We start from the raw sequence: 13,102 nt of genomic DNA on the forward strand, positions 1-13,102 counted from the left end.
ATCCCCTTCTTACTGAGGGGATTAAAGTGACATTTTCCTAAGAGAAAAACTCTGTGTAACTGCTGTAAGGTTTCTTCTACACTACCAAGGAGTACAGTATTAATCAAAATGGGTAACTAGACCAAACCACCTAGCACTGTCTGACCTATTTTCTCCTAGTTACTGAAATAATGCCAAAAGTTCACATTGCCTGGGACATCTCTTCATAGCCGAAGAAAACTTGCATTGGTATTAAAAATCACAACAGTTCATGAAGGACAAAAAAATGTTTTTGCAGAAACTCATAGGAAAAAAAAAAAGTTAAACCAATTAAGGACTTGCACTGACTCTTTAACTACACTGCAATTAAGGCTCCAGCACACTCTTAAATATTTGTATTTTTGCTCCTTGTATACTGCAGCTGCAACAAATAAATATCATTACCAGGGTCAATGCCACAGTCTGATTAAAGTAATTCCAATGGTTCTATGATCTTCTCCTCACAAACAAACTTGGAATGCAGCAAGAAAGCAAGGGAAAATCCCAGCTGTCACTCAGCATTTCTCCCATGAGACCACAATCTATCCACAATCCTGACAGCAAATTCCCAGTAAATTTAAATTACATTCTCCATCCGTAAGTACTGGGCCCATTCTGCAGTCAGTGGCATGTCAGCTGGAATCACTTGTCCTGATCAGGTCATAACCAAATAAAACAAGAAAAAAAAAATTTTGAAAAAAGGGTGTTTCAGATCAGCTTCATAAAGTACACATCATGTATATAAGAATGGTTGAAACAGAGAAGTCATCTGAAGGAGTTCAAAGATGTCAACACTAAGGAAGCAGACAGAACAAAGCAAGGTACGTGCAGCAGCAGGTACGGGAAGGGTTGGAAGAGAGCCAAATAAAGTCTGCACATCCATCTGGGAAACACTTGGGGAAAAAAAAGAAATGTACAGCATGAAAGCCAGTGCTGACAAGAAACTCTTAGGGAACTGCCAAGCAGGTCAAAGAATTGTTCTGACTGGTAGCTACAGGCAGAAAACTTACATACTCCTCCTGGAATTATATACAATGTCTTCCCCTCCACCACAATCCTATACTTCTGTTGTTTAGATGCCACTGTACATTTTCCTGACCGTGTCTAATACAATGGCTTCAGCAGCCTGTAAATCTTGACTTGGATATTTAATTGGTCAAGAGTTATTCCAGGTCTTCGCCAAAACAGCTGTCATGGCTGGACAAAACTGGACTGAAACGCATACAATGCTGCTCTCAAAAAAATAAAAAACCAAAAAACCTACTTGGATTCAACTCAAAGACCAGGCCTTCCTCGTTTGTGGTATCAGTCAAATGTGAATTGTCAAGAGTCTTAAATGTGACAGCCTGACAGATTAATTTGTATGCAAAAAAATCCCCGAAAGTACACTCTCTAATGCTAAGCTGCCACAAGCATTTACAAGAGATTAATAACTTCATGCAGTGCTTACATTTAAAAATAAAAAGTTTTATTTATAGGGCAATCACATTTTCACAGTGATGAGACAGGATTCACTGGTGTGGAAAGGAGAGCACATCCTAGATAGTCTGACAGATAGAAAGAGAGAAGTACACTCCTCTGGTTTTTAGGCTTTTTTTTCTTCTCTTTCCTGTCATTTCTCTCCTTGCTTAAATATCACCCAGGAATTTTTCCATCAGTCTTATTTTCCCAGATCAAGCACCTACTCCTGACCACTTGAAAGTTCCCTCCCATCCCCTGCTGCAAAACCATCCCTGCCTCAGCTGCAAACAGAAATGCAAGTGTCAGACACCACCTGTCTTCACAGATTGCCACCTGCATGTGCCATTCAGTGGTTAGTTTGGGATGGTGAATGCATCTGGTAATTTATATTTTTATCTTTATTTTAAATCAGTAAAACAAAAAATTTCACCTCGCCGAACCCCCAAGTGAGCACTTCCACCCCCTCAAGCAATGATGAGACTGTTTAACAGCCCCTTTGACACACCTTCCAGTGATAGACAAAAAGGTATCTCATGAAAACTCTTGCTGTAGAAAGTTTAGCATTTAACTGTCTTAGTCTGACAGCAGCCAACTGCTCTGCCTATGAGATCCCTGCTTGCTGCAGTCCAGATTTAATCCAAGTTTGCAAGCGCCTAATGTAGAAGGGACTCCACTTCATGACAGCAGAGCAGATGGAGTAGTTCCTACAGGCTAGCCTCATGCCAACTCTACTGGCTGATGGTTTCTTCAGAAGGACAGTCTCTTGGAGCATGCAAGAAAAGAGGAGGAAATAGTTTCCTAGATTCCAAAAAAGGGACAAAAAACCATCTGCTAGGGGAAGTGACTTGACAGAGCCCCAAGGGGCTTTCAACCTAGAGTATTACGTAGCTTGTTTGACTTTGGGTGAGTGTGAACACAAGACAACCATTTGTACTTATGCTCTATTACAGCTTGAAGAGGTGATGGGGAAAAAAAATAAATCCGTTTGCTCAACAAACGGAAGTCAAAAGTGCATTTTCTAATTCCTAAAACTGAATATGAAAATCAGCAGAAAATGACATCAGAAGGAACAAACAATATGTCTAAATGATAGCCTTGATTTCCTAAGAACTACACAGTAAGTACATTACATGGGAACTCACGTAGGACATAAATAAGTGTTTGCTTTATTGGGGTGTTTTCTTTAATGCTGCTTGGCAACATCCTGCATTCCATTTCAGTTAAACATCCTTTTTAATGTACCATGATATCATTTTTGCCGAGACAAGCAAAAATGTCTCTCTCACACAGAGAACAGGAACAGGTTTGGGGCTTTTTGGAATTAGAAAACCACAGGAAGATAAAAAGATATACAAATATCTTCAACATATTCACACAGCAAGTGTTGAGAAAAGCAAGGAAAATACAGACTGTTTTACCCAGGTAAACTGTGAGTCAGCATTCTCTCCACTAAGACTGATGGCCAAAAATAACTGCTAGCTCTGGCTGTACAGATTCTTATAGCAGATAACTCATTTTCATCAGGGCTTATTATTACAAACCTGAATATCACAAAAAAAAAAAAAAAGAACATTTCTGACACCATTTTTACAACCTGCCCTTCTGGACTCCCGCACACCCTTTTCAAAAACAATTTTTCCTTACCTAACTTTCCCTTTCTTGTCCATCTATTTCCTTTCCCAAGTTCCTTAGCTCATGCATTTGAGGGGAGGGTTTTGAATATGTATGATTTTGCCCAAGGTTTGCAACATCTAATGCTCAACTCTGAAGGTTCAGCTAATTTGAAGCAGAAGTGGAGCAACCTATGCAGAGTGAGGAAAGTAACAAAACAAAAGAGGTAAGAGAGGAACAGAAACTCAGTATAATTTCATTAAATGACAAACATCACCACTTTTTGAGGCCTGATTGCCATTCACCATCAACCTTGCATGACAGGGAGAAGAGATATGCTAAACCTTGCAGTTACATTAGTCATTTTTATAGTAGAGTGCTTAAAAAAAAAAAATCTGAAAGCATTAGAAGCAGCATTTGGGGGCTGCTGACCCTTCCTCACTGAGAAGCTCTGGGCTCACGAGACAGCACGAAGGAAAAGCAGCTATCATTTCCATTTCTTTTCTGTCTGCTTATTTGCAGTCTTGCAGGGATTTTCATCAACCAACAACTCAATGTGGCAGTCTGCACCTGAGCACTAATGAGAATGAAAAAGATGAACTGCAGTCCAGCAGCAGTGTGAACAAAGGACGCTGTTTGAAAGAAAAAAAAAAGGGGGGGGAGGGAGGAAAAAAAGAGAAGAAAAATAAGGATTGTCATTAAACACACCCAGAAATAAATGGAGAGGGGCTTGCACATCCATGTTAGAAGCATTCCCAATGTAACACTTGCTACAAGGTATGTGCCAATGAAAACAACAAACCAGATGCCAGCAACATCTGGAGACCAAATATACTGTATCCAAATGAGAAGTCAATGGATGTTTTCCAATATAAATTAACATGCCACGTAACAAAAAAGGAATGCAGTGCCCAGCAAAAGCAAAAAGTGCCTACAGCTTCTTCAGTGTACTTCCCTCATGTTACAGTAAAAAGGGAATCATGAACTATATAAGTTTTTACCCACAGGTATCCCAAAAGTGGTGTCAGGTATATTTTCTGATAAACTAGTTACTGGACACATACACCTGCAAAACTACTCAGCGTATAACCATGACATGAATGAAAACAAAACACTAACTTTGTCAAGTTTAAAGAACCATTTATTTGAAGTTAACCTTGATCAAATCACTGACACAACTTTCTCAGTAAACCAACTCTAGTCTCATAGATTTTAACTGGACTGCTGAGTGAAGATCACTTCTAGTCTCAGCATTTGTTAATCTACAAGAACACATAGCAAGGCTTGCAGCTATTGGACACATGGATAGAATATGGCATGAGGCCCTGTATCAGATCACCTGTTCAGACTGCATGACCATTCTGATGACCCCTTATGTCTCACCTGACTAGTTAATTTATCAGAAGTTTTGGCCCTGACAGAAGCAATTGAACTGAAGCCCACAAGGGCATTCCAGTACTATGCAACCCACAGGATACAACAACAAAAAGACCAGCTGTCTTGTTTCTTTCTATTTTTTTTTCAAATGTTCTTGTAGGTACCTGCAAGTTAGAGGACTATAATCTCCAAATGCTTGAACAGGTTCCTTACCAAGGCAAACGTTTTAAACAAAACTGTATTCCAGAACACCTGGGTCCTCTGAATGAGATGACATGTGAATACTTTACCAAAGACATACAATGACAAGTAGATTAGAAACCCTTCCACTACAGCAGGGAAGCAACATGTCACATTTGTCTTGAAAAGAAAACGATGACCTCTTCAAACCTTCTTCCCGCTAGACATGGTAGACCATATTCAACGATCAGCCTCTGACAGTTCCGACTGTAACCACAGTGGTAAAATCCACTCTACCAGACAGAGCTGTGAAACTTTTGATACCTTTCATAGAGATTTACTTGGGCAGGAGTGAATTTTGAGAGCTTGCAATGCTTAAGACAAAGCAGAGGTTCAGATTGCAAGCTGGTAATAATTTTGAGACTGGAGCTGAATATTATTTCTTTCAGCATAGTTTCTCCCTCAAAATAACTTCTCTCTAGTCTTCAAACAGCCAAAAAAATATCTGTGAAAGCAAAAAGATCAGTTGTCAACAGTGGCTGCAAAGCTAAATTTAATTGAGATTTGTGAAGGTCTAAAATGTTGCAAGAAATGGCTGCACTAGTGAGAACAGTTCATATGGAAACACCACAGCATTTCCCTTAGAACTCCAAGCTGAGACTGCAAAAGAGCTAACCGAGACTTGTACGATGTGCGTTCCCCTATGCCATGAATGTTGAAAGCTGAAACTCCTCTATTTTGAGACCCTCTTTTCTGGTACCAGGAATGCCAAGAACAATTTAAAGTAGATTAGACAGACTGAAGAGACTCATGCAGAATAATCTTCATTTTCCATAGCTAAACTGCCATCTGATGAACACCAATTCAGCATAATTTAACACACACTCTTAAGAGGACCTGCCCCTGTCAAGAATAACAAGTAACTGCCACCCTAAATACACAAGTTTCAAAGATGCCACTGTGTTTCCAGGGCAAGAGGAACCATCAGCTTTGAATTCTGGCCAAATTCATTTCAAGGATCAACCAAACACCAGGTATCAATAGCAGCTTTTGCATCCCTAGACAAGAATAAGGAGTACACTGCTTCAAAGGTCTCCAGAAATCAGTACTTTGCATTAAATTCCTCATTTTCCCTTTATCCTCTGATTAAGCTATGCTTTCCTTGCATACAAGTACACACAGATGCATTTCTCATCAGGCCAAGGTAAGGAGAGCTGCTGAAGAGTCCGCCATAAGAAGAAACCGCTTTCTTGAACACAAAGATCTCTCTATTTTCTCCCTTCTCTCCAACTCCCAAAGATAGTGATGAAAAATGGTCTTCTAAATCATTTGCATTCTCGCATTTCACCATCTAAATAAAGCCCAAGCATGTCTGGAAAGCCTACAGCCTGCATGTTTGTTTGCTTACTTGCATCACAAGCCCACAACGACTGGAATGTACATTTGCTCATTTTCTGTAGTTCTATTAAACCACAGTCCAGAGCTCTCTCATAGCAGGAGTTAACGTGAAGCAGCTCTGGAGTCTATGGCTCAGGAAGCAAGAGCTGCCCAGCCTCAATGGCATTCTTTTCCCCTGCTCCATAGGCTGATCCAGACATCAGAAAAAGGGTAGGAGAAAGGTGGGTTTCAACAAACTATCATGCTTCCCACTACACAGCTAAATGCAGTTTTGAACAGTTTTAGACACTGCATGAAAAAGGCTTTGCATCTTTGCAACCAGCAGGTATTATCACAATATTCATAAGCAGGTAAGAAACAGAACATCTGACTTCCAGCCAGAAGAGTAATTAAGAATCCACATTGCAAGACAACAATTCTTGAGAAAGAATATGTGCCATTAGCCTTTCTCCTCAACAATTCATCTCTCAGGCGTGATTCTACATCTACTAAATAGTAGCTAAATGGGCACCAAGCAACAGGAGATCTAAAAAGCATTACCTGGGCATTGCAGCTTGAATGAATCAAAGGGCAAAGGGAGATGAAATATACAGTGCAGGATTGTGTGGGGACTGTTGTACAGTAGAACCAGTGCAACACCCACTAGTTGCAAAACTATGAAAGTTAGGGCAGTTCTTCCACATCAGATGGGTAGTTACAGTTTTGGAATATTACTGGCCAAACAGATGCAATAAGATAAAGATTAGGGGACGCACGGAGGAACACACACACACCCCTCCTACCACAATAAACTATGCTTTAAGGCCATGATGTATTTCATTTTTTTCTTTCACTTTCTTTTACTAAGTTTTAGTTACTCCAATGCCAGAGAAAGCACTGCAAAAAATGCTACATTTTGGAAAAGGCACCTGCATAAACAAATCCTGTTTCACAGAAAAAAGCCTGAGCAGACCTTCCATGTTTTTTTGGGCTTCTGTTTTTGGGCTTTCTGTTAGGCTTAACTTTAGTGCTGGTTAATGCAGACCATGAGCAGATGTGATTTTTCTCTCTTTGGACTTCCCAGAGGAGTATAGAAAACAACAGATCCTCAGTTCTAAAAAGCAGATGCTAAGTCTAATTTCTGCCCTAGCGCACTTAGGATTTCTTAAGTTTTGTATACACACCAAAGATTACCCACAGTCAGAGCATAATGAATATTTCATTAATGGAGGTTTTATTGCAAATGTTTCTGAATGCAATAGCAAAAAAGGTAACATATCTACGCTGCAACAGTCGTAATGAACCTTTCAGAGTGGTATAAAAGTGTTTGCCTTTGAGAACATCTTGATGAATAAAAGAATGGTGACATTTCTGGCCCATTCAAAGAAGAGAATATTAAATCCCTTTAAGCCTTCTCCTCCTAAAAGACTTGCATTTAAAGATATGTCAACTATATTCAGTGAGAGCAGAATAGTGAAGTGACTTTGGAAAGGAAATAGGAACAGTTAAAAAAAAAAACAAACAAAAAAAACCCCAAAAGCAGCTTAGCAGTACCTCAGTTCCAGTAGTCTTTGACCTCTTTGCAGGAATCTCTTTCTCCTATAGGGAAAGAGTGAAGTAAAAAAGTGTATAAAGAACATTAAAGCACAATACCGTATTCACATAAATACAGGCTACAGTAGTTTTCAATGCAATTGAAACACACCTTTATGTTCACAAAGACCTGAACTTAACATTTAAACGTAACTACTCAGTTCTGTTTCATTCTGAAATTATAACCTTCCAGATGTTAACAGAGGAAGATAAAAATGTACAAGGACACTTCCACTTTCTCCCAGCTACTAAAAGATTTAAGCAGCAATTTTAGGCCTGTCGTCAACTAATTAAAAACATAGTCATCCTTCTGTTTAGTTTTAAAAGATTAAAAACAAAATAAATAAACTAAGCCAGAATGGAAAATAAGACTGGAGTTATCCATCATATAACAAAGTCCACAAATCTTAGACCAGGAGAGGGGAAAAAACATAACATACAACTCCTTACATCCTCCTCTTGCAAAGAAGGCAAAATTAACAGAGATCTTCACAGTGACTCCCTTTCTTGCTACCCCCTCAGGTGTCTATATCCTATGGAAGACCCTTTCCTCGCTCACATACCAAAATGAAAGCCTCTCTACATTGATCAGACATTCGCTGTACTATAACTTAACCCACAGAAAAATCACAGACTACAATCCACCCCTCCAAAACCTGAACTCTAGATGTAGGGACAGCAAGGCTCCCAGGGAACGTGTGATGAGAACGCCCACTGCTTTTCCAGCAATAGCACCCACCAAACAGCATCTTAGTGATGACTCTCTAAAGGAGACTTACCTCTTCCATTGACTAGCACGCTTAGGGTCTGCTGATCAAAAAAGCTTCATGCATATTTTTAATCTTCCAGTTTAAATAATTAAAGAGATTGGCTCATTAGTTCAGAAGTCTCAATCTGAACACGTTACAACTGCTGACCTTTCTCACCATTCGTATAATCCATAGAGACCCAGCAACAAATCAAGAAAACGGCCCAAACCCTCCCAACCTGTTTGTGTAACAAGCATACCATAACAAGCAAACGTTAAGTCTAAACCAAAGACTGGCAGTTCCCACCAGTGACACATAAAAGAGGCGTTTCATTATGGCTATAATGAAACTCCAGGGAGTGTGGCTAACAAGACGTGAAAGTGCTCAGCTGCACCTCACGCCTTGTAATTCTCCAAAGGTGCGATTACCACTTCTCTCTTGGGCATTATTGTTTGCTTCCAATTATAATACTCCTTTTGGGAATTAAAGAAATACACCCTAAGTTATGTAAGCGTGTGCTTTACATCTCCTACTGCAAGGAAACGTACACTTTTAATTGCAGATGTAGAAAAATACCAATTTAAAAAGAGCAATTAATTCAAGTGCACACAAACACAAATGCTAAACACTGAAGAGAATTAACACAAGATTCAGAGAGGGTTCCCCCCACCCTCAGTCACCTGGAGACTTAAAGACACACCTAGGCTCGTCTACACAGTAATCATTATGTTTCACTGAAAGCTATTGAACTCTAGCAGAGAAAATTTGGTGGAGTTATCGTGCCTGTATTACATAAGGAACGAGCCTGGGTTAAAGTGGTCCTTTCTGGTGCTATGTATTTATCTTTTAATTGCTAAAAAACAAACAAACCAACCACCCTATTTTAAGAACTGCACTTTCACCTACAGAGCACCAACAAAACTCGTAGCATTTTGAAATTAATTGTGTTTCAAGGCATAAAGACATACCTCTTTAGATCCAGCAAAGAGTGGAATGTCATGAAATGGGGAAATATATTTACCATCTGCATTCTCTGCAAAACAAAACAAGATGTAGCATTAAAAATCTAAAGATATGCCATAAGTATGCCATAAGTTGGTATTGCTATTATGCATTACAGAAACGCATGATATGCTACAACTATGGATAAGCTAAACTTTTTCTGGAGTTTAATTCCAAGGACTAAAAATTAACCTACACACAGGACAAGGAATTTAATTGCTTTAGTATTCACCATTTATCTTCTGTCTACCTGGGAACACAAGCCATGTAAAGATGAGATGGATCCTTACATTCTGTTTTCTCCTCCTCCCCAGAAATATATAACCATTAACAGAAAATAATACCAAGGGAAGATCACTTCCACGAGCTACCAGTGAATTCATCTGGAAATATATAACCATTAATAGAGAAAATAATACCAAGGGAAGCTCACTTCCACGAGCTACCAGTGAATTCATCTGGGTTTCTAGCAATGCTGCCCTTGTGATTTCACTGTATTTCCAATAAAATTAGTTCATGACCACAAACAGAAAATCTCCCAACATAGTAGGCTAAAGTCTGACCAAAAGAATAAGTGAGGGATGGGATAATTGCTCTGGCCCTAGACATGAGACACCATGCCTTAAAATCAGCAGAAATTGACATTGAACTAACGGGTGCACAATCTGCACCTCAGCATTGCATTGCTCCCACTGTAGAAAGGGACAAAATTCACTGGAGCGGATGCTTAAGCTTTTCAAACTACTCAGAACTTTTTCAACAGACTAAAAGCCCAAGTATTGCATTAAAACAGAAACATCAACAACAGTATAAGGTGCCAACACACAAATCCCAGAGAATTTCTTCTCTGCTAGCACCCCTATTCACAGTAAAGGGAAAAGCAGACAAGGGACTTCCATTTAGCTTTGGTCTGTACTTTGACCACCTCAGTAAAGAGTAGTAAATGGTCGTTCTTTTTTGCAACTCCTGGAAGCCTCCCAGATACTCCTCCCAAATGAAACAAAGGTTAGTGGTAAGCTGCCTATTCCCACTGACTGAAGTGACTTTCTCTAGATGAGCTCCTGCGCTGGCAGCCCCCTGGGGACGGAGCACAAGGGAGCCTTGGCAGGGTACTGCCGACGGGGTATATGACGCCACCGCTTCTCTCACACCAGTGGACGTCAGCATTAACTGCCTGGAAGTCACCAAAACCGTACAAAGCTGCTGCTGGAGATGTGGCATACAAATAGAAAACACTGTTACTAAAATGCGTAATACTCAAGACTGCGCAACCCCAGCTCTCACTGGGTTTTGGGAAGCCTCCTGGAGCGCTGCCCATGCCCTCCTAGTGCCACTTGCCGCTGCTGGCCCCACAGGCCCCTCGGGGCTGGAGCCCCATGTTTGGGCTGCCAGCCTCCCCTCGGCATGACGTTTCTGGAGGGAGGGCTGGCCTGGCCACAGGGGACAGGCCATGCTCCCACTGGAGCTGTCATACTGCAGAGGTGAGGTGAGGTAAGGCTCCCATGGTCAAGGCTGTCTTTAGGGTCCCAGAGCAGCCAGGCTGCCCCAACACTGCACCCCCCACCAGCCCCCAACAACCTCTTCACCCTCCAAGGTGAAGAGACACCAGCCCCCAGAAATTAGCAGGCCCAGCATCTCCTCCACAACCTTATCTGCCAGAAAACCCTCTCATTTTCCACAAAAAAACTCCCTTGGAGTCGGGGGGAAGACACAGAGACATCAGCCAGCCGGAGGGGCCTCAGCGGGAGCGGGGAACCACCGCCGCCGCGTCTCCCCAACAGTGCACCCCCGCCAGGCGCGGGGGGAGGAAAGGTTTTTATGGAACCCGGGGGCTGCTACTTACTAAAGTAGAGGCGGTAATCGGGAGAGTTGGGCCGCCCCCGCTGCTCCGTGCCGTAGCGGGCCATGGCGCCGAGGCAGCGGCGCGGCGGCCGCCCCCCTCCCCGCGCCGCCAGCAGCCGCACCAGCCCCGCCGGCGCACGCATGATGGCGGCGGCCGTCGCCGCCTTCCCTCCCCCTTCCTGCGCCGCGCCGTGCCGTGCCGTGCCGGCCCCCTAGCCGCGCCTAGCAAACCTCCGGCAGGGCGGCGAATGGCGCTACCGGCCGCCGGGAGCTGCTCCTTTGTCCCCCTCCTCGCCGGTGAGGCGGAAAGGGGAGCAGCAACCTCGCCGCCCGCCGCGGCTGCTGCCTGAGGGAGCACGCGACCGTTACCCCCTGAAGGCCCAACATGGCGGTGCGGGCCCGCGGGGGCCTGGAGGAGGTTTTCCCTGAGGGGATGGCCGCTGCCCGGCCTGGGTGCTGCCCCGTTTTCCCCGCGAGGCCCGGGAGGTGGCTGCTCGCCACTGCTGAGGCCAGGGCGAGCACCTGGGAGGAATATGGAGGCTGTAGGGAAATAGGCATATTGGAAATAACGGAAATAAAGCCCACTTGAGGTGGCAGGTGTGTGGCCCCCCCCCAGAGGGAGCCAGGCCAGCCTGGGCAGGTGGTGGCCCGGCTGTACCCACGCTGAGGTGCATTCAGGCCACCAGCACTGCCAAAAAGCGTGGAGGCAAAATTTGGGGTGATAGTGACAGGGTGGTTTTCTTACCTGAGGCCGAGGGGGGTGTGAAGACCCTGCCCTGCTGCTCCCTACAGAGGAAAGTGTTCACTTCTTCTTGGCACGCAGTTTTATGTCCCCCAAGCCAGTCTGTCTGCACTGCTTATAGGTGGGCTGTTTGCCTGCATTCCCAATGGTAGATGTGTTTTTATGTTGAATCCCGCTGATACTTAATTTGGATTCTCATCCGTATTCACATTGTGCTGGTTTTACAGTTTATTACCCCTCCATATGATCTGATTCCCTTGAATTCTCTTTTTCTTGATCCTTGAAGACAATTTCAAATTAATTTCATCTGTCAGTACAGGGGGCAGTTCTTGGAGTAGTGCTTCTTATTCGTGGATCTTTCAAAAATTCCCCAAAAGGGGCAGATACCACAGTTTGCATTTCATTGCTGGAGAAACTGAGGCAGAACAACTTTGGTTGCTGTCGTCACTCTTAAATCCCAAGCCAATCATCTTGTGTATTCACCTCTAGAGGTGGTGAATTTTAGCTTCGAGTTTTAACTCTGATCTGAATTACCCTGAAAGATTTCTGCCGGGTAACTCCATATTACCCTGATTATTTTATACACTATTTTAAAGGTTACTGGGAATGATTTATTTGCAGCAGAAAGGCTAAGTCAATCTCTTCCATCAGATTTAAACAACAACTTCTTCCTTTTATTTTTCCCCTCTACTCTTTGGTAGATCAGGCTTCAAAAGCGCCAGGATTGTCCGTTTGGTGTGTGCAGTAAGGACCCAGCATTATTTTACACCAGTGGGAGATTTTTGTGATGGCTGCAGTCACTGTTCCTCCAGGTGGTCTTCTGAAATGTTGGTAGTTGCTGCTCTGGATCTTGATGGGAGCTGGATTCTAGTGTGTGGATTCTCCATGACAATGAAGGCTCTGGGGACAAAAAACCAAAGCCATGACTCCTCTGATTTGTGCCATTGCTTGCTGTATCTGTTACAACAGACTTATCTCCAGGAGAACAGAGAGGCCATTTTTGCAGACCCATTGTCCACCTCCGCAGAAGCTGCAGAATAGTAGTTGGCATTTCACCAGAGGAGTTGATGTCTTTCTTCACTGAGTTCACCAAATGCAAGGTTTTCAGGGGTAACCTCCTCAACTGGACTTGTGGGAGTGAAATTTTTCA

The 13,102-nt window shown here is 42.8% G+C and overlaps 1 protein-coding gene across 2 annotated transcripts in view; it reads right to left on the reverse strand.

The window, feature by feature from the left end:
* PPA2 (pyrophosphatase (inorganic) 2) overlaps nucleotides 1-11,368 on the reverse strand; it is a 37,067-nt gene extending 25,699 nt beyond the window's left edge. Inside the window, exons 1-3 of one of the 2 annotated variants that reach the window (XM_014941141.1) lie at nucleotides 11,212-11,368; nucleotides 9,335-9,399; nucleotides 7,579-7,623 (exon numbers count right to left, since the gene is read on the reverse strand). In XM_014941141.1, coding sequence (XP_014796627.1) covers nucleotides 7,579-7,623; nucleotides 9,335-9,399; nucleotides 11,212-11,353 — 252 coding nt within the window. In that variant the 5' untranslated portion in view covers nucleotides 11,354-11,368. Of the gene's footprint in view, nucleotides 1-7,578; nucleotides 7,624-8,396; nucleotides 8,460-9,334; nucleotides 9,400-11,211 lie in introns of those variants that run through there. The other variant, XM_014941147.1, reaches the window with a different exon arrangement.
* Nucleotides 11,369-13,102: the final 1,734 nt, after the last annotated feature.

Source organism: Calidris pugnax, unplaced genomic scaffold, assembly GCF_001431845.1.
Source record: "Calidris pugnax isolate Ruff unplaced genomic scaffold, ASM143184v1 scaffold34, whole genome shotgun sequence".
NCBI lineage: Eukaryota > Metazoa > Chordata > Aves > Charadriiformes > Scolopacidae > Calidris > Calidris pugnax.